We start from the raw sequence: 21,965 nt of genomic DNA, 5'->3' as shown, positions 1-21,965 counted from the left end.
TTTTTTAAATAAAAAAGAGGATACTTCTAGGATATCCGTATCTAAGCCGTATCTGGCGTATCGACGTATCGACGACGTCCTGAACGGCGATACAGAGATTTTTGACGTATCGGTGCTAGTCTTCTCTCCCCTCTCCGCGTATGTATATAAGACCCATCACCGTACACACCGTTTCTCATCTACACCAAAACCCATAGGCCCAAAATATACACCAACACCAGTGTCCTTGTCCAGGCTCGGCAGGAAATGGCCATGGTGCAGTTACTGGTGCAGCGCGGCGTGAGGTCGGTGGCGACGGCCCAGCTAGGGACGCGCTTCTTCTCCGTGGCCGGCCGCCGAACGCATGGCTGCCACGTTAAAGAAAGGGGAGGAGGAGGCGGCGAGCTACTGGGGCGTGGCGCCGGCGAGGCTCGTCAAGGAGGACGGCACCGAGTGGAAGTGGTCGTGCTTCAGGGTACGTACTCGCCCGTGAGCTTGTTGCCTAATTATTCATGACGTCACTTATTATGGCTTTGAGCTCAAACTCCACGTGAGCTTGTCGACTGAGCTGCATGCATGCATGCATGCATGGGTGAATGGCGCATCTGCAGCCGTGGGATGCGTACGAGGCCGACGTGTCCATCGTTCTGACGAAGCACCACCGGCCGGCCACGTTCGGGGACAAGGTGGCCTTGTGGACGGTCAAGGCGATACGCTGGCCCACGGACCTCTTCTTCCAGGTAGTACTTCCTCATTCTTCGTTGTGATTTTTTTTTTGACAATCACAAGACTTTATTTCTCAGATAATAGCCAAGTCTGTTACAACGAGTTGAGAAATAAAATCAGGAGGGGTAGCATCCCACATAGAACTAAACTTTGAATTAAAACTGGATTTAGCCAGACAATCTGCTATGGCGTTTGCTTCACGTGTGTAGTTGTCGAAAAAAAGAGAAGCATAGTTTGCCTTCAATTCATTGCACTCCATGACAATCGCTGCTTCCTGGCCCAGATAACTTTCAAATTTTTCCACCGCTTCTAGCGCCAATTGGCTACCAGACTCCACAATTACCTTGGAGCATCCAATATGGGCAGCTAAGTATAAACCATTCCGCATAGCAAGAATCTCTGCTGAAACAACACTGTTAATATGTGGAAGAAACCATGATGCAGCAGCCAAGAACTGGCCACTATCATCCCTTGCAATGGCACCCGTCGCCCCTGAGAGAATATCCTCGTGAAAAGAGGCATCCACATTGATCTTCACCTTCCCCCTGGTTGGTTTCTTCCACATTTGATCTCTCTTTCTAACTGGTTGGTTGGGTGTTGCTGCTCGTACATAGTTCGTCGCTAGGATCTTAATTGAAATAGCTGAATGGTGTGCATCTGAAATCGTTTCCCCCTTTGTAAACTGGCGACGTTGCCACCAAATATACCATGCAGCCACCGTAATCAACTCAGCCGCTGGAAGATCACCAATTGATGAGTGGTTTCGCAATAAAATCTCCATGGTAACTGATCCCGAGCGGTCCTCCATTGCTGCTTGGTTGATCACCTTATTCATGCCTAATTCTTTCCACACTTCCATAGCACGGCAACACAAGAATAAGCAATGCTGAATATCTTCAAACCCAACTTTGCAAACCGAGCATTGACCAGATACCGGGATATGACGTTTCGCGAGGACTCCACAGCATGGCAGAACGCCCCTGAGCACCTTCCAAGCGAAATGCTTAATCTTGCCAGGAACTTAGAGTTTCCACGAATGTTTCCAAATGCCATTTACTACAGACCCTCCTTGTGCATCAGCAGGAGAAGCGCGCGAGCCAAACTGATGATTGAACTCTGTATGGTATGCTGAACGGACTGAGAAGGTTCCTGACCGTGTAAACTGCCATGCCACAAAATCGTCAACAATACTCACATTAAGAGGGATCCTTAGTATCCTTTCCATATCGACTGGATTAAACACGGACTGCAATAAGGCTTCATCCCATGTGCCCGGGTGCGGGTCTATGAGCTCTTCAACTTTGGACAACATAATCTGCCCCCTCGGTGTTGGGGAATGTAGTAATTTCAAAAAAATTCCTACGCACACACAGGATCATGGTGATGCATAGCAACGAGAGGGGAGAGTGTGTCCACGTACCCTCGTAGACCGAAAGCGGAAGCGTTAGCACAACGCGGTTGATGTAGTTGTACGTCTTCACGATCCGACCGATCCAAGTATCGAACGCACGGCACCTCCGAGTTCAGCACACGTTCAGCTCGATGACGTCCCACGAACTCCGATCCAGTAGAGCTTCGAGGGAGAGTTCTGTCAGCACGACGGGCGTGATGACGGTGATGATGATGCTACCGACGCAGGGCTTCGCCTAAGCACCGCTACGATATGATCGAGGTGGATTATGGTGGAGGGGGGCACCGCACACGGCTGGGAGAGATCAACAGATCAACTTGTGTGTCTGGAGGTGCCCCCTTGCCCCCGTATATAAAGAATGGAGGAGGGGAGGCCGGCCAGCCCCTAGGGCGCGCCAGAAGTGTGGAGTCCTACTAGGACTCCCTAGTCCTAGTAGGATTCCTCCTCCCACATGGAATAGGAAAGAGGGAAGGGAAAAGGAGAAGGAAGGAAGGGGGTGCCCCCCTCCCTAGTCCAATTCGGACCAGACCATGGGGAGGGGTGCGGCCACCTTTTGAATCCTTTCTCTCCTTTCCCGTATGGCCCATTAAGGCCCAATACGAATTCCCGTAACTCTCCGGTACTCCGAAAAATACCCGAATCACTCGGAACCTTTCCGATGTCCGAATATAGTCGTCCAATATATCGATCTTTACGTCTCGACAATTTTGAGACTCCTCGTCATGCCCCCGATCTCATCCGGGACTCCGAACTACCTTCGGTACATCAAAACACAAAAACTCATAATACAATCATCATCGAACTTTAAGCGTGCGGACCCTATGGGTTCGAGAACTATGTAGACATGACCGAGACACATCTCCGGTCAATAACCAATAGCGGAACCTGGATGCTCATATTGGCTCCTACATATTCTACGAAGATCTTTATCGGTCAAACCGCATAACAACATACGTTGTTCCCTTTGTCATCGGTATGTTACTTGCCCGAGATTTGATCGTCGGTATCTCAATACCCAGTTCAATCTCATTACCGGCAAGTCTCTTTACTCATTCCGTAATGCATCATCTCGCAACTAACTCATTAGTCACATTGCTTGCAAGGCTTATAGTGATGTGCATTACCGAGAGGGCCCAGAGATACCTCTCCAACAATCGGAGTGACAAATCCTAATCTCGAAATACGCCAACTCAACAAGTACCTTCGGAGACACCTGTAGAGCACCTTTATAATCACCCAGTTACGTTGTGATGTTTGGTAGCACACAAAGTGTTCCTCCGGTAAACGGGAGTTGCATAATCTCATAGTCATAGGAACATGTATAAGTCATGAAGAAAGCAATAGTAACATACTAAACGATCAAGTGCTAAGCTAACGGAATGGGTCAAGTCAATCACATCATTCTCCTAATGATGTGATCCCATTAATCAAATGACAACTCATGTCTATGGCTAGGAAACTCAACCATCTTTGATCAACGAGCTAGTCAAGTAGAGGCATACTAGTGACACTATGTTTGTCTATGTATTCACACATGTATCAAGTTTCCGGTTAATACAATTCTAGCATGAATAATAAACATTTATCATGGAATAAGGAAATAAATAATGACTTTATTATTGCCTCTAGGGCATATTTCCTTCAGTCTCCCACTTGCACTAGAGTCAATAATCTAGTCCACATCGCCATGTGATTTAACACCAATAGTTCACATCACCATGTGGTTAACACCCATAGTTCACATCGATATGTGACCAACACCCAAAGGGTTTACTAGAGTCAATAATCTAGTTCACATATTAACACCCATAGAGTACTATGGTCTGATCATGTTTTGCTTGTGAGATAATTTTAGTCAACGGGTCTGTCACATTCAGATCCGTAAGTATTTTGCAAATTTCTATGTCAATAATGCTCTGCACGGAGCTACTCTAGCTAATTGCTCGCGCTTTTAATATGTATCCAGATTGAGACTTAGAGTATGAATAACTGTATTGCAATAAACATGATCAAATCATATTCATGCTCAACGCAAACACGAAATAACACTTATTTAGGTTCAACACTAATCCCGAAAGTATAGGGAGTGTGCGATGATGATCATATCAATCTTGGAACCACTTCCAACACACATCCTCACTTCACCTTTAACTAGTCTCTGTTCATTCTGCAACTCCCGTTTTGAGTTACTACTTTTAGCAACTGAACCAGTATCAAATACCGAGGGGTTGCTATAAACACTAGTAAAGTACACATCAATATAACATGTATATCAAATATACTTATGTTCACTTTGCCATCCTTCTTATCCGCCAATTACTTGGGGTAGTTCCGCTTCCAGTGACCAGTCCCTTTGCAGTAGATGCACTTAGTCTCAGGCTTAGGTCCAGACTTGGGCTTCTTCACTCGAGCAGCAACTTGCTTGCCGTTTTTCTTGAAGTTCCCCTTCTTCCCTTTGCCCCTTTTCTTGAAACTAGTGGTCTTGTTAATCATCAACACTTGATGCTCTTTCTTAATTTCTACCTTCATCGATTTCATTATCATGAAAAGCTCGGGAATCGTTTTCGTCATCCCTTGCATACTATAGTTCATCACGAAGTTCTACTAACTTGGTGATGGTGACTAGAGAATTCTGTCAATCACTATTTTATCTGGAAGATTAACTCCCACTTGATTCAAGCGATTGTAGTACCCAGACAATCTGAGCACATGCTCACTGCTTGAGCTATTCTCCTCCATCTTTTAGCTATAGAACTTGTTGGAGACTTCATATCTCTCAACTCGGGTATTTGCTTGAAATATTAACTTCAACTCCTGGAACATCTCATATGGTCCATGACGTTCAAAACGTCTTTGAAGTCCTGATTCTAAGCCGTTAAGCATGGTGCACTAAACTATCAAGTAGTCATCATATTGAGCTAGCCAAACGTTCATAACGTCTGCATCTGCTCCTGCAATAGGTCTGTCACCTAGCGGTGCATCAAGGACATAATTCTTCTGTGCAGCAATGAGGATAATCCTCAGATCATGGATCCAATCTGCATCATTGCTACTAACATTTTTCAACATAGTTTTTCTCTAGGAACACAATAAACGGGGAGCAACATCGCGAGCTATTGATCTACAACATAGATATGCTAATACTACCAGGACTAAGTTCATGATAAACTAAAGTTCAATTAATCATATTACTTAAGAACTCCCACTTAGATAGACACCCCTCTAATCATCTAAGTGATCACGTGATCCAAATCAACTAAACCATGTCCGATCATCACGTGAGATGGAGTAGTTTTCAATGGTGAACATCACTATGTTGATCATATCTTCTATACGATTCACGCTCGACCTTTCGGTCTCAGTGTTCCGAGGCCATATCTGCATATGCTAGGCTCGTCAAGTTTAACCTGAGTATTCCGCGTGTGCAAAACTGTCTTGCACCCGTTGTATTTGAATGTAGAGCTTATCACACCCGATAATCACGTGGTGTCTCAGCACGAAGAACTTTCGCAACGGTGCATACTCAGGGAGAACACTTATACCTTGAAATTTAGTGAGAGATCATCTTATAAAGCTACTGTGACGCCCGGATAATCATGCTACAGTAATCCCACGTTAACGGTGCCACGTCACCCCGGTTACTGTTGCTAATCTCGCGTTGGATCAAAAACTTCTCAAATTCAAAAGTTTAAATAAATGTCAGACGTCAAACTTTTCAAAAGTCAAAACAAAATTGTTCGGGAGGTGCCATATTTTGCATATGTAAATATGGTGTAATAAACACATTTTTATAAAATGCCTAAATGATTTAAAATGAAATAAAACAGAAAAGAAAATAAATAAAAGAAAGAAAATACAAAAGAGAAAAACAAACTAACAAAAACAAAAAAACAAAAAGGCTAACACCCCTCCCACTGGGCTCAGGCCCAGCAGGCCACCGGCCCAACCGGACCAACCGCCCCCACTCCCCATATCCCCCACTCCCGTACCCCGTACCCCCCACCAACACCCCACTCCCCCCCGAAATATCTCCCCCCCTCTCTCCCCCGATTGGATCGGGATTGGAGGAGGAGCCGCCGCCCGGATCGCCCGTCGACGTCCATCGCCGCCTCGCCCCCGCCACTTGACGCGCTCGCCGGTGCCGCCCCTCCCGGACTCCTCACCCTCTTCCTCAACAGCCACCTCGTCGCCGCGCCCGTCGCCGGACCGCCTCCCCGTCACCGTCGTCATCTACCTCGTCCTCCTCCTCGAGCACACTGCCGTTCCCCTACATCGCAAGTGAGGCCCGGCCTCTCCTCCTCTCCCCCCTGTCTCCCGAGCTCGCTGGAGCTCGTAACCCCCACCGCTGCATGCACTCCCTCGCACCACCGCGCGCGCCCCGGCGCCCCTGAACGCGCCCACGGTTGCCCCCCTGCTACCCGTCTCCCTCGCTCACCCCGCACGCCGCGATCCCTGCCCCTGTTTTCCCCTGCTCTGCTCCGCCTCCGGCCGAGACCAAGTCCGCATGGCCCGCCTCCCCTGCTCCTGTGGACGCCGAGCCTCCCCACCGGCCCCCGCGTGAGCCCTCGCTGTCGCTGCGCCACCGCAACCGCCGTGCGCACGCACACCCGCACTTCGTCGCCCACCGCTACCTTCCCCCTACCACGTCGCGCTCGTCGGCGTCCCTGGTGTTGGCGCCGTCGTCCCGTGCCCCGCCTTCGCCTCTGGCCCCGCAGGCCACCGCCACGTCGACGGCCAGTTCCGGCACCCCGCGGCGCCCCGGGTCTGCCCTTCGGGTGCAAAAGCCCGGGTGCCCGCTGCCCGTTTCGCCCGCTAGGCCCCCAGGGGCCTATGACAAAGGGGCCCCGCGCCCCAGAACGGTTTAATAAAAAAGAATTAAATAAAAATAAATAATAATAATATGATTAATCAATTAAGATAATTAATTAAATTAATTAATCCCTTTAATTAATCTAAATTAAGCCTAATTAATTAACCTAATCACTTTAATTAATTTAACTAAACCTGTTTAGTTAACTAAGTCAATGACCAGTGGGACCCACACGTCAGTGACCCAGTCAACACCTCTGTTGACTGCTGTGTCATGCTACCGTCATGATGACGTCAGCAAATACTATTCTGGATAATGTTGAATTAAATTAATTAAACAAATTCTAAAAATGATTTAAAACTTTAGTAAATCATATAAAATAATCCGTAACTCGGATGAAAATACTTTCTACATGAAAGTTGCTCAGAACGACGAGACAAATCCGGATATGCAGCCCGTTCGTCCGCCACACATCCCTAACATATCGAACTCGCAACTTTCCCCCTCCGGTTCATCTGTCCGAAAACGCGAAACACCGGGGATACTTTCCCGGATGTTTTCCCCCTTCGCCTGTATCACCTCTTACCGCGTTAGGGCACACCTGACACCGCTGTTTGCTTTGTCATGCATCGTTATGCATTTGTTTGCATTGTATTCATTGTTTCTTCCCCCTCTTCTCTCCGGTAGACTATGAGACCGACGCTGCTACTGGTGCCCCGACCGACTACGGTGTTGACGACCCCTCCTTCTCGGCTGAGCTTCCAGGCAAGCCCCCCCTTGATCACCAGATATCGTCTATTCTTCTCTATACTGCTTGCATTAGAGTAGTGTAGCATGTTACTGCTTTCAGTTAATCCTATTCTGATGCATAGCCTGTCATTGTTGCTACAGTTGTTACCCTTACCTGCTATCCTACTGCTTAGTATATGATGCTAGTGTTCCATCAGTGGCCCTACACTCTTGTCCATCTGCCATGCTATACTACTGGGCCGTGATCACTTCGGGAGGTGATCACGGGTATATACTATATACTTTATATACATGACACATGTGGTGACTAAAGTCGGGTCAGCTCGTTGAGTACCCGCAAGTGATTTTGATGAGGGGGCTGAAAGGACAGGTGGCTCCATCCCGGTAGAGGTGGGCCTGGGTTCCTGACGGCCCCCGACTGTTACTTTGTGGCGGAGCGACAGGGCAGGTTGAGACCACCTAGGAGAGAGGTGGGCCTGGCCCTGGTCGGCGTTCGCGGATACTTAACACGCTTAACGAGATCTTGGTATTTGATCTGAGTCTGGCCATTTGGTCTATACGCACTAACCAACTACGCGGGAACAGTTATGGGCACTCGACGTCGTGGTATCAGCCGAAGCCTTCGTGACGTCAGCGACTGAGTGGCGCGCACCGGATTGGACTGGAACGCCTGCTAGGCTAGGTCTGCTTCCGGCCGCGTTCGCAACATGCAGGTGTGTAATGGGCGATGGGCCCAGACCCCTGCGCCATAGGATTTAGACCGGCGTGCTGACCTCTCTGTTGTGCCTAGGTGGGGCTGCGCCGTGTTGATCTTCCGAGGCCGGGCATGACCCAGAAAAGTGTGTCCGGCCAAATGGGATTGAGCGTGTTGGGTTATGTGGTGCACCCCTGCAGGGAAGTTTATCTATTCGAATAGTCGTGTCCCTCGGTAAAAGGACGACCCGGAGTTGTACCTTGACCTTATGACAACTAGAACTGGATACTTAATAAAACACACCCTTTCAAGTGTCAGATATAACCCGGTGATCGCTCTCTAACAGGGCGACAAGGAGGGGATCGCCGGGTAGGATTATGCTATGCGATGCTACTTGGTGAACTTACCATCTACTCTCTTCTACATGCTGCAAGATGGAGGTGGCCAGAAGCGTAGTCTTCGACAGGATTAGCTATCCCCCTCTTATTCTGGCATTCTGCAGTTCAGTCCATCGATATGGCCCTTTACACATATACCCATGCATATGTAGTGTAGCTCCTTGCTTGCGAGTACTTTGGATGACTAGTCACGGTTGCTTTTCTCCCTCTTTTCCCCTTTCTATACCTGGTTGTGGCAACCAGCTGCTGGAGTCCAGGAGCTAGAGATCCCGAGGATGATTCTACATGGAGTTCGGCTTCGAGGAGTAGTTAGGAGGTCCCAGGCAGGAGGCCTTGCCTTTTCGATCGTTGCTACTTTTGTGCTAGCCTTCTTGAGGCAAACTTGTTTAACTTATGTCTGTACTCAGATATTGTTGCTTCCGCTGACTCGTCTATGATCGAGCACTTGTATTCGAGCCCTCGAGGCCCCTGGCTTGTATTATGATGCTTGTATGACTTATTTATGTTTTAGAGTTGTGTTGTGATATCTTCCCGTGAGTCCCTGATCTTGATGTTACACGTTTGCGTGCATGATTAGTGTACGTTTGAATCGGGGGCGTCACAGCTACCGCCGAACTAAGCAAAATAAGATGTATAAAAGATAAACATCACATGCAATCATAATATGTGACATGATATGACCATCATCATCTTGTGCCTTTGATCTCCATCTCCAAAGCATCGTCATGATCTCCATCGTCACCGGCATGACACCATGATCTCCATCATCTTGATCTATATCAATGTGTCGTCGCATGGTCGTCTCGCCAACTATTGCTCTTGCAACTATTGCTATCGCATAGCGATAAAGTAAAGCAATTATTTGGCGCTTGCATCTTATGCAATAGAGAGACAACCATAAGGCTTTTGCAGTTGCCGATAACTTCAACAAAACATGATAATCTCATACAACAACTTATACCTCATCACGTCTTGACCATATCACATCACAACATGCCCTGCAAAAACAAGTTAGACGTCCTCTACTTTGTTGTTGCAAGTTTTACGTGGCTGCTACGGGCTGGGCAAGAACCGTTCTTACCTACGCATCAAAACCACAACGATAGTTCGTCAAGTTAGTGTTGTTTTAACCTTCTCAAGGACCGGGCATAGCCACACTCGGTTCAACTAAAGTTGGAGAAACTGACACCCACCAGCCACCTGTATGCAAAGCACGTCGGTAGAACCAGTCTCGCGTAAGCGTACGCGTAATGTCGGTCCGGGCCGCTTCATCCAACAATACCGCCGAACCAAAGTATGACATGCTGGTAAGCAGTATGACTTGTATCGCCCACAACTCACTTGTGTTCTACTCGTGCATATAACATCTACGCATAAAACCGGGCTCGGATGCCACTGTTGGGGAACGTAGTAATTTCAAAAAAATTCCTACGCACACACACAGGATCATGGTGATGCATAGCAACGAGAGGGGAGAGTGTGTCCACGTACCCTCGTAGACCGAAAGTGGAAGCGTTAGCACAACGCGGTTGATGTAGTCGTACGTCTTCACGATCCGACCGATCCAAGTACCGAACGCACGGCACCTCCGAGTTCAGCACACGTTCAGCTCGATGACGTCCCACGAACTCCGATCCAGTAGAGCATCGAGGGAGAGTTCCGTCAGCACGACGGCGTGATGACGGTGATGATGATGCTACCGACGCAGGGCTTCGCCTAAGCACCGCTACGATATGATCGAGGTGGATTATGGTGGAGGGGGGCACCGCACACGGCTGGGAGAGATCAACAGATCAACTTGTGTGTCTAGAGGTGCCCCCTTGCCCCCGTATATAGAGGATGGAGGAGGGGAGGCCGGCCAGCCCCTAGGGCGCGCCAGAAGTGTGGAGTCCTACTAGGACTCCCTAGTCCTAGTAGGATTCCTCCTCCCACATGGAATAGGAAAGAGGGAAGGGAAAAGGAGAAGGAAGGAAGGGGGCGCCCCCCTCCCTAGTCCAATTCGGACCAGACCATGGGGAGGGGTGCGGCCACCTTTTGAGGCCTTTCTCTCCTTTCCCGTATGGCCCATTAAGGCCCAATACGAATTCCCGTAACTCTCCGGTACTCCGAAAAATACCCGAATCACTCGGAATCTTTCCGATGTCTGAATATAGTCGTCCAATATATCGATCTTTACGTCTCGACAATTTCAAGAATCCTCGTCATGTCCCCGATCTCATCCGGACTCCGAACTACCTTCGGTACATCAAAACACAAAAACTCATAATACAATCATCATCGAACTTTAAGCGTGCGGACCCTACGGGTTCGAGAACTATGTAGACATGACCGAGACACATCTCCGGTCAATAACCAATAACGGAACCTGGATGCTCATAATGGCTCCTACGTATTCTACGAAGATCTTTATCGGTCAAACCGCATAACAACATACGTTGTTCCCTTTGTCATCGGTATATTACTTGCCCGAGATTTGATCGTCGGTATCTCAATACCTAGTTCAATCTCGTTACCGGCAAGTCTCTTTACTCGTTCCGTAATGCATCATCTCGCAACTAACTCATTAGTCACATTGCTTGCAAGGCTTATAGTGATGTGCATTACCGAGAGGGCCCAGAGATACCTCTCCGACAATCGGAGTGACAAATCCTAATCTCAAAATACGCCAACTCAACAAGTACCTTCGGAGACACCTGTAGAGCACCTTTATAATCACCCAGTTACGTTGTGACGTTTGGGAGCACACAAAGTGTTCCTCCGGTAAACGGGAGTTGCATAATCTCATAGTCATAGGAACATATATAAGTCATGAAGAAAGCAATAGCAACATACTAAACGATCAAGTGCTAAGCTAACGGAATGGGTCAAGTCAATCACATCATTCTCCTAATGATGTGATCCCGTTAATCAAATGACAACTCATGTCTATGGCTAGGAAATTCAACCATCTTTGATCAACAAGCTAGTCAAGTAGAGGCATACTAGTGACACTATGTTTGTCTATGTATTCACACATGTATCAAGTTTCCGGTTAATACAATTCTAGCATGAATAATAAACATTTATCATGGAATAAGGAAATAAATAATAACTTTATTATTGCCTCTAGGGCATATTTCCTTCACTCGGCGTTATAACTTTGCGCGAGGCACTTGACGGTATCCATGGGTCCAGCCAAATATTGATATTAGAACCTGTCCCAACTCTCCAAATAAACTCCCTCTTAAATGCTTGAATTCCTGATACTATACTCTACCAAGTATAAGAAGAGCCTTTCTTAGGGCCAGCATTAAGAATGTTACCATGGGGGTAATACTTTGCACTGAGAACACGCGCACACAAAGAGTCCGGATCTTGGATCAGTCGCCAACACTGCTTTGCTAACATAGCGAGATTAAAGTTGTGTAAGTCTCTGAATCCCATTCCACCTTCCTTATTCGGGATGGACATTTTCCACCATGCATACCAATGCATTTTTTTCCTATCTTCATCATCACCCCACCAAAAGCTTGACATTTCATCTGTTATTGACTTGCATATACTCTTTGGTAGCTTGAACACAGACATGGCATAGGATGGTATTGCTTGAGCTACTGATTTCAAGAGAATCTCTTTGCCTTGCATAGACAAAACCTTTTCTTTCCACCCTTTCAGTCTCTGACACACTCGATCAATGAGGTGTTGGAAGCAATCGCTGCGATCCACCCCAACCATAGTTGGGAGACCAAGATATGTGTCTGAAAGGGCCTCCGTTAATATATCAAGTTCTCCACAAATACCTTCTCTGACAAGGACACTAGTATTAGGGCTGAAGAAAATACTCGACTTGGGAGTACTTACCAACTGTCCAGAGCTACTACAATAAGTATCAAGCAGCCTCTTCAGGGTCACCGCATTCTGAAGATCAGCTCTCATAAGGATGAGAGAATCATCTGCAAAGAGTAAATGAGATATCGATGGGGCATTCCTACGCACTTTCACTCCCTCTATACCTCATGTTTCCTCTTCATGGGCTAGCATACTTGACAATCCCTCCGAGAAAGTAAGAACAGGTAGGGGGACAAGGGATCTCCATGTCTTAGTCCACGGGAAGGGAGGAACTCATCAGTTTCAGTATTATTAAATCTGACTCTGTAGCTTACCGAAGAAACACATTCCATGATGAGCTCAATCCACTGCGCCTGGAAACCCATCTTTTTCATAATCTCTCTCAGAAATTCCCATTCAACTCTGTCGTAAGCTTTCACCATGTCCAGCTTTACTGCGCAATAGCCATTAGTGCCATGAGTTTTCTTCTTGATGGCGTGAAAGCACTCATAGGCAACCAACACATTGTCAGTTATTAGACGCCCAGGCACAAACGCACTCTATGTTGGGGCTATAATGTCAGGAAGAATCTTTTTCAGCCTATTAGCAATCATCATGGAGATGATTTTATACACCACATTGCACAGGCTGATTGGTCTATATTGTGTAATTACCTCAGGATTTTGTACTTTGGAATCAACACGATGTTTGTTGCATTCTACCCCTCTGGGATTTTCTTGCTGTCTATTGCTTCCAGTACTTGCTTGGTTAGTTCATCACCCAGGATGTGCCAGAATCTCTTAAAGAAAATTGCATGTAGACCATCTGGCCCTGGGGCCTTCATATCACCGATCTGAAATAGAGCTTTGCGCACATCTTCCTTGGTATAGGGAGCAACTAGTAAACCATTCATATCATTAGTTACTACAGGCTTTACCGATGCAAGAAGATTAACATCTACCTGTTCTGCACCAGACTGGAAAATATTTTTGAAGTAATCCGAGATAAGAGGCCTGAGATTATCATTCCCCTCAACCCATCCATTCTCATTCACACGCAGTTTTTTGATTAGATTTCTCCTTCTTCTAGCCGAGGCAAAATGACTAAAGTATTTGGTGTTTCGCTCACCATGGCGAAGCCAGTTAACTCTTCCACGTTGTGACCAATAGATTTCATCTTGCTCAAGCAGATTTTCAATCAACACCGACATTTCTTTCTGCTTAGCACCCACATCCGGGGTAAAGGGAATATTCATCAATCGTTCCAACTCTCTTTGGGCCTTTTTTAGTCTCGCGCGAGGCGCCTTGAGAATCTTCCTGTCCCAATCGTGTAGATCGTTATGGACATCAGCCAACTTCTCTGCAGCCGTAGGACAGAGCCCTTGGTTCACTGCCTTCAGCCAGGCAGTTTTAACTATTTCTTCCACAGTTTCCTCCGTGAGCCACCTCGCCTCGAACTTACGTGGGGCAATTACAGTAGGTTCTTCCACCCCTTCTAGATAATCTGTATCAAGGCAAATCGGCGTATGGTCCGACTTACCCATCTCCAAATTACTGAGTCCAGCTAACGGATGCATTAACAGCCATGTCTCATTAGAGACAGCTCTGTCCAGTCTCTCTCGCAGCCCTCCACGGAACCATGTAAACTTGTCTCCGTTGAAGCCTAGATCCTCAAGTGAACAATCTGTTAGGGCATCCTGGAAGGCCTGGAGGCAAGTCTGGCTGCTGGGAGGCCCACCCTCTTTTTCATCCGAGTATAGAATCTCGTTGAAGTCCCCTATTACAACCCACGGCAATCTCGACTGGGCATGCAAATCCCTCAATAGCTGAAAGGTACGGTGTTTACAACTCCAGCTAGGCTCGCCGTAGATGCCAGTCAGTCTCCACATATCACCATTAGCATTCTCCACCGTCACATCTATGAAATCTAGTGTGCTAGCCCGGAATTAGATCCTAACCTCCTTCTTCCAGGCCAACAGCAAGCCTCCTTTTCTTCCATCTGAACTTGGTGCAACCAACATCTCGTCCATCTGCAACTTGATCTTAAGAACTTCAGCCTTGTCATTATCCAAATGTGTTTCCGACAGAAAAAAACACATCCGGACTGTGCCGCCTTTGGATCTCCAGAAGCGACCGAACTGTCGGGGCACCGAGGATCCCCCGACAATTCCAACTTAGTATTTTCATTGCGGGCAGCGATCCTCCTCGAAGGAGATCGCCGATGAATTGTTTGTTGTACCCGGACTGCAAGGACTCGCCAAGGGAACAGCCAGAACTGCAGTAACTAGAACCGGTCGTTGCAAACGAACGCCGGGACAGGAAACCGATCACTGCACCAGGCAGCGTCGGGACAGAAAAGCTTGAGCAACTCCAAGGTTGTCTTCAACTCCAATCAACAACCAAATACCCTTAAGCACCATCAGGAAAACTGTACGCAAACGAAGCAGTGGAACCTCATGGCGTACAAAGCCAAATACACACCAGGCGATCAACTCATGAAGCCTGCACCGGCACGGGACTAGCCGAAACCTAGCAAGGCCGAAACCCTAGCCAAGAACGAGAGACCAGCCACGGCGCCTCCGGCGCCGTCCTGGGAAAGAGACGCCAGCACACGCGCCGCCGGCAAAACCCTAACGGGTCAACGGGTTTCTGTAGTCTCGCCTCGTACTTGTCTTGGACCTGGGCTTCGTTGTGATTAGCACAGTTTTCTGTCCTAAATGTATTTCCATTTGGTTATTATATACTGACAAGTCAAAGCTGTATTCCCTGAATCCGTGGGCGCTTGGCAGCGGACGATCTGGACCGTCCACTGAGTTCAGGTGGACCAGGTCCGACTAACTTTTTTTTTTGAGAACTATAGCTCCGACTAACTAAGCAGCAAATCCTAGACGATGCTCACCGCGTCAAACGACCAAACATGCAGGCCGACAGCCCGTGTTTTTTGTCTCTTCTGTATTTTTTCTGGCCTTTGTGACGTTTTATAATTTTTCTTTTGCTTTTCACTTTCTACAGGTCTTCTATCTTTTTTCTCTTTTTGTTTCTTTTGTTATTTCTCTTCCATTATTCTTATTCTTATTTGATTTTAATCCTTTTCTTGTTACTCTCTTTAACTCTTTTTACTTTGATTGATACAAAGTTGGGTAAACTTTTTTGAGCATATGAATATAACTTTTGCATGGATGAAATATTTCCAAATTTGCGATTAAACATTTCATTTCACATACATGATCAGTTTTAAAAATTATTAATGTTTCTAAAAGTACATAAAAATTATACATGATATAGAGGTTTTTTAATTATGTGATATTTTTTCATATGCATGACATATTAACAAAACATGATTTTTTTAAAATTTATATATATATATATATATATGTAATTTCTCTCTACTGAAACTAATTTTATTTATACATGAATAATTTGGTGCTATGTAATAATATTTTCAAATAAATGAACATTTTTTAGCCGATGATTTTTCTTGGGAATTTTCTAACTAATTTAATACAAGAATAAAATTGTTTGTATACTTTTTAAAATATGAAATGAATATTTTAGTTCATACTCCCTCCGTAAAGAAATATAAGAGCGTTTAGATCACTAAAGTAGAGATCTAATAGCTCTTATATTTCTTTACGGAGGGAGTACATATTAACATTTTTATCTGAATATGTGAACATTTTGTTATTTTACGCAATATAATTTTTCCCCGTTTTTGAAACTTGTTTTTTGATAACATTATTTAAATGATTATTTTTCCTTTTTTGCAAATATATAGTACTACCATTATTTAATCTTTTATTGATATTTTTCATAAATCTGTTAACTATAAAAAATTAAACCTAAGTGGGTTGGTCTTGTGATGCGTGGAGTGGGTTTGACCACCTATCTGATGCATCTCTCCGCCAACCAACCTGAATTTTCATGTATCAAATTTGAAGTGAGTCTATAAAAAAAATTGAAGTGAGTCGATTAGTACCCATGTTTGTTATGCTACTTGCCATGGATCGATTGCCAAAAAAAATCTATCGAAACAATTTGTGTACATTTTCCATGGACTAGTCACAGCTAAAAAAACGCCATAGCTAAAAAAAAAGAGAATTGTACACTTTACTTGCTCACAGTTCTTCTTTGCTTATGTACGCTCGCACGCAGAGGAGGTACGGTTGCCGCGCGATGATGCTGGAGACGGTGGCCGCAGTCCCCGGCATGGTGGCTCGCGCGGTGCTCCACCTCCGGTCGCTCCGGCGCTTCGAGCAGAGCGGCGAGTGGATCCGTGCACTGCTGGAGGAGGCGCAGAACGAGCGCATGCACCTCATGACCTTCATGGAGGTGTCCCAGCCGCGGTGGTACGAGCGCGCGCTCGTCGTCGTCGTCCAGGGCGTCTTCTTCCACGCCTACCTCGCCACCTACCTCGCCTCCCCAAAGGTCGCGCACCGCATGGTGGGGTACCTGGAGGAGGAGGCCGTGCACTCCTACACCGAGTTCCTCCGTGACCTCGAGGCCGGCAAGATCGACGACGTGCCCGCGCCGGCCATCGCCATCGACTACTGGCGCCTCCCGGCCGGCGCGACCCTGAAAGATGTCGTCAGGGTTGTCCGCGCCGACGAGGCGCACCACCGGGACGTCAACCACTACGCCTCTGTAAGCGTCGCCTCCGTCAAATTTGCCAAGCTGACATCAATTGCAGTCTTCTTTGTACTGAAATGAGTGCATGTGTGCAGGACATACATTGCCAGGGGCATGCACTGCGAGAGGTAGCTGCGCCGATCGGCTACCACTGAGGAAAGGGACTACTACGCACGCAATAAATTTGGAGCTTGTTTGGATGCAATTATCGTTGCTGTCTCCGAACCTTTTTTTTAAATGTGCTGTCTCCGAACTTGTAAATGAAAGATCAGTGTGTGGTGTACATATCCGTACAATTGTATGTGTTCCCGTTGTGTTCATTAAATTGTATCCCTGCTTTGTTTACATCTTGCTTACGTTTGAATGTTGTGACACATTGATTAAAGCTGAATGGATAATATGATGCCAAAGTCCTTTCTAGCAGGAAATGTATGTACCATGCTCGAATCCACCATCCATTTTCGCCAAAATTCGAGCATTTTGGACTCACATGCATGTGGTGTTCCATGTACTCCCTTCTTTTCTAAATATAAGTCTTTTTAGATATTTCGGTATGAACTACATACGGATGTATATAGACATATTTTAGAGTATAGATTCACTCATTAATTGTGCTCCGCATCCGTATGTAGTCCATATAATAGGATCTCTAAAAATACTTATATTTAGAACGGAGGGAGTACTTGCTTTGCTTGTCACGGAGTATAGCAAATTTAAGTCACATCATTGGGTTCGTGTGCTCCACAAAGTTTTTTGAGAAAAGGATACAACATGCATGCATGGCTCTACCATTCTCCATCCCATCTCCCATGGAAAATACTAGCATTCTTTTCTTAGTGTTTTCCTTAGATGCTTCACATCTTCTAAACCAGAATTCCATTTTTTATTTTTTATATATTTGAAATTCTAATGATAAGACCTTTCAAACAAGACCTATATTGGATACATTTTAAACTCATTCAAATATTGTTGCTTCACAAATTGATTGGAATTGAAATGAGTGTAACAAATTTAAAAAATCAAAATTAAAATGAAATCCATATATCACTTTATGTCATACATTTCAATAACACAATTACCAGATGCACTTCAATTATCAAAGCACTTTGTTACCAGATGCTTTACAATTTTATATATCATATATTTCAATAATAACATCCCTACGAATTTCACACAATATCATATACTTCAGCAATGAGATACATTTCAATATTAGATGCTTGACTACCATATCACTTCGCCGCTCGGCCGGAAGATGAGGGACAACAGATCCGGCGATGGGGCGATGTGGCAGTGACAGTGGTGGCCAGGTTCAGTCGCCGTGACGGCGGTGGCAGTGGTTGCCGAATGGGGTGCTGCAGCGGCGGGCCGGTGGCGTTGTGGTGGTTGCAGTCGATTGGAAGACACGGGACGGCAGATCCAGTGACGGTGGAGGTGGTGGCCGGATCCGGTGGCGGGGCAGCGCCGGAGGGGAAGCGGCTGCAGGCGGCTTAGTTTTGGCTTTCCGGCAGTCGTGCGAGTGCTATGTATTTGCAGCCGCAGCTGCCTTTTTTTTGGGCTGCCCAAAAAAATTTGCGACAAAATTTACATATATGGTTGTTGTTGGATATGTGGTTTTTGGGTCAAAATGCCCCAAAAAACTGGTATTTTGGCTGCTGCCCTATTATAGAGCTGCTGTTGAAGGTGCTCTAATGCAATGCAATAGAACCAAACAGATTCTCGCAGAACTATTTGGTAACTTATTTCTTCCAGTAATTTAAGCTGCTACAACATCGCCAACACTGAAAGAATGAACTCTCAAGGGAACCATTTCTACAGAGATAGTAACATAAACTGATATGCAAGAACAACATTAGTAAACACCCTGATACGATCTTGACAACAAGATCGCTCTCATTGAAGCTTGATTATAGCATCTTCCTTGCATACATATACCGCGACCTTGATTCTTCTAATCTGCTAGATAGGAGCTGATTAATCAGATCGACCTGAATACCTACAAACACACATGAGGAACGAGAGTAAATAGTCATGTCGATTTACTTAATGAAATACTGCCTCTCTACATAAATATAAAGCGTTTTAGAGACTTGGAGAGAACGAATACAAGATTACCAATTAACCTTGGTTAGACAAGAAGTGATTAATTACCAGGTAATAACATTCCCCCATTTGCAGGCTCTTCATGAGGACGCCGCGCTCGTTCACCGGGAGAATCTCGCCGGAGGAGTGCACCAGAATCACATCACTCCCGAATGTGCCTGACACGTCCAACGCGCCGGTGCTCGGCACCTCGTACACCGTGCCATTGATGAACACCGGCATCGTCGTCCCAGGAACTGGAAGTCATGCCCACACATCATTTGCATAAGCAATTTAGCACACATATGATCATCGGTTATATGTATTTGTTTGATGGATACGGGCTATACTAGCAAAGTAGCAATGTACAACAACTAAAACTACTACTAACCAGTTGCTTGGTAGCTTAGTTGCGATGCGTCGGTAGCCGTGCAGCCATACTGGTTTTCGCCACCGCGTGGCATGAGGCCCATTTGCCGGGGGATGGCGAAAAGATCGTCTCCGCCGTCGGCGTCGTCTACCGAGAAACGGGGAGCCCCGGTGACCGCGGCCGCGGCCGCCGACACGCCGCCGCACAGCTGCCCGTACTGCATGGTGTTGTAGGGAGAGGTGCCAATGCCGTGGCAGCCGTGGCCAGCCACGACTGCGTTGGAGGGGAGCTGGTCCGCGTCCCCGCTGCCGCCGCAGGACTGCTGGAGCTGGCGTGCACGGCGGCGGGAGCGGGAACGGCGGTTCTGGAACCAGTAGAACACGTTGGCATCACGGACGGCGCCGAAGCGCTCGAGGAGGAGCCGGATGCGCGCCGTCTCGTCCTTGGCCGGGTTCACCATACCGCTGTTGAAGATGGACTCCAGGATCAGGATCTGCTCCGGCTTGGGCGCCCACCGAGACCGTGCCGTGGTCGGCTCGCCCCCCTCGCTGCTGCGGCCGCCGCGGTGTGCGGGAGCTTGGCCGTGGTTGTGCTGGTCCATGGAGAACCTAGCTTGTTGGCTAGCTGGGAGATGCTCTCAAAGCTATGATAATTGACCAGGGAGAGTTTTCTTGAAAGGAGAAACGAGGATTGATGGTAGGGAAGCTAAGGGGGGAAGGGGCATAAATGGAGCGTCCTGTATACTTATAGTTAGAGGCTACACTTTTTTTGGAAGTTAGAGAGGCTACTCTTTTTTCTTTTAAATAAATACAGTTCAGACGCAGAGCTCACAAACACGTATATACAGACACACACCCTGCTCCTGTAAGCAGCATCAAGAGACTTAAGACTACCCACAGTGGAAGTAAGACTAGTCATAATGGGTAGTAACATAGACTAGTAACATGCCATGTTATAGTCTATGTTACTACCTCTATAGTGGACAATAACATATGTGTGATAACATGGAGCACTTTATTTATTAGGCTATAGACACATCTTGCCTTGATATGTGTGATGTTACTCATACTAGTAGTAACTAGCTATGTTACCACTTTCATCTATTTCTTCATTTATTGCATGCCACATCATCTATTTAACCTAGATATGTGTGATGTTACTACCTATGTTGTGTGATGTTACTACCTATGTTACTCCCACTGTGCGTAGTCTAATATAGGTAGTAACATCACACATATCTAGATGAAATATATGATGTGGCAAGCAATAAATGAAGAAATGGAGGAAAATGATAACATAGCTAGTTACTAGTAGTATGAGTAACATCACACATATTAAGGTAAAATGAGTCTATAGCCTAATGAAGTGTTGCATGTTAACACACATATGTTACTCCCCACTATAGAGGTGCATGTTACTAGTCTATGTTACTACCCATTGTGGCTAGTCTAAACGGTAAGTTTGGAGATTGACAAATTTATTACAGGCACCTCGCTTACAATTAAAAGAATAAAGGCATTAAATACTGAAATAAATCCACCACAAGCAACTTGACCAATTGAGCTACACTTCGCTAGAGGACACTCTCTTTCATTGATTCACGCCTTTAGGCTGGTCGTAATGGCACGTATCATATACTAGTATCATGCATATGATACTAGTTTATGATACTACATCCGTAGTGCATAGTATCATATGTTCGTATCATAGATGACTTCATTTATTAGCATGCATGACACATAGTAGCACAACATTTAATATAATACGGTATCATCATATGATACTCAACCCTCTCTTTCTTCATTTAATCCTATGTCACCTCATCAAATTTTTCTAATTGGCATACAGAATACTACCTATGATACTCCCATTATGATCAGCCTTATTTGCTAATGTTATCATTAGGTCACCAAGCAACCAGTGGAAAAAAAGTGACTAGATAAAGATAAGCGTAGTTTCCTAATAATCTTAAACATATTTTGCTCTACGTGATGGAATGTATTGTTAGTTTGCTACTGCTCTACTGGATACACTCACTGTCTACCGAAAAACCAAGAATGTAACAATTGGATTGCTCCAACTCTACAATAATGCTTTGTGAATGGTTAACACATGTGATAGGGTCGCGCATGTTTGGTCCATATTCATTTTTCTTATATTTAGTGCTTCCTTTGTCTATGCAAGTGGTGATCTTAAGACATGGTAAAACAGAGAAATTAATGTATTATCTTTTTCAATTGATTTCATAAAAGATGCGCTCTATTTCTTATTATTAACTGAATCTTCATTTCTCGTTGTATCTATACATCGTTC

At 45.8% G+C, this 21,965-nt stretch overlaps 2 protein-coding genes across 2 annotated transcripts; one reads left to right on the top strand and one right to left on the bottom strand.

The window, feature by feature from the left end:
- Positions 1–343: 343 nt before the first annotated feature.
- Positions 344–17,355, top strand: LOC123076103 (ubiquinol oxidase 1c, mitochondrial-like). Its single transcript, XM_044498523.1, has 4 exons — positions 344–454; positions 591–719; positions 16,727–17,215; positions 17,296–17,355. Exons 1-4 carry the CDS (start codon positions 344–346, stop codon positions 17,353–17,355), a joined length of 789 nt encoding a protein of 262 aa, XP_044354458.1.
- A 1,575-nt stretch (positions 17,356–18,930) lies between these two features.
- On the bottom strand, positions 18,931–20,337 carry LOC123073956 (WUSCHEL-related homeobox 10-like). Its single transcript, XM_044496938.1, has 3 exons — positions 19,674–20,337; positions 19,352–19,539; positions 18,931–19,196 (listed from the first exon to the last, which is right to left on the bottom strand). The coding sequence occupies exons 1-3, from the start codon at positions 20,251–20,253 to the stop codon at positions 19,179–19,181; spliced, it is 786 nt and encodes a 261-aa protein (XP_044352873.1). The 5' UTR covers positions 20,254–20,337; the 3' UTR covers positions 18,931–19,178.
- Positions 20,338–21,965: the final 1,628 nt, after the last annotated feature.

The sequence above is a fragment of the Triticum aestivum genome, chromosome 3D (assembly GCF_018294505.1).
Source record: "Triticum aestivum cultivar Chinese Spring chromosome 3D, IWGSC CS RefSeq v2.1, whole genome shotgun sequence".
NCBI lineage: Eukaryota > Viridiplantae > Streptophyta > Magnoliopsida > Poales > Poaceae > Triticum > Triticum aestivum.
The sequence above is the reverse complement of the archived record's forward strand: the minus strand, read 5'-3'. Positions and strand labels throughout refer to the sequence as shown.

Excerpts from the sequence above, each read along its gene's own strand:
- LOC123076103 (XM_044498523.1), top strand. The coding sequence starts at position 344 with ATGGCTGCCACGTTAAAGAAAGGGGAGGAGGAGGCGGCGAGCTACTGG. Across the intron at positions 455-590 it reads GGAAGTGGTCGTGCTTCAGG|CCGTGGGATGCGTACGAGGC; the intron begins GTACGTACTCGC and ends GCGCATCTGCAG. Across the intron at positions 17,216-17,295 it reads ACGTCAACCACTACGCCTCT|GACATACATTGCCAGGGGCA; the intron begins GTAAGCGTCGCC and ends GCATGTGTGCAG.
- LOC123073956 (XM_044496938.1), bottom strand. The coding sequence starts at position 20,253 with ATGGACCAGCACAACCACGGCCAAGCTCCCGCACACCGCGGCGGCCGC. Across the intron at positions 19,540-19,673 it reads ACTAAGCTACCAAGCAACTG|TTCCTGGGACGACGATGCCG; the intron begins GTTAGTAGTAGT and ends CATGACTTCCAG.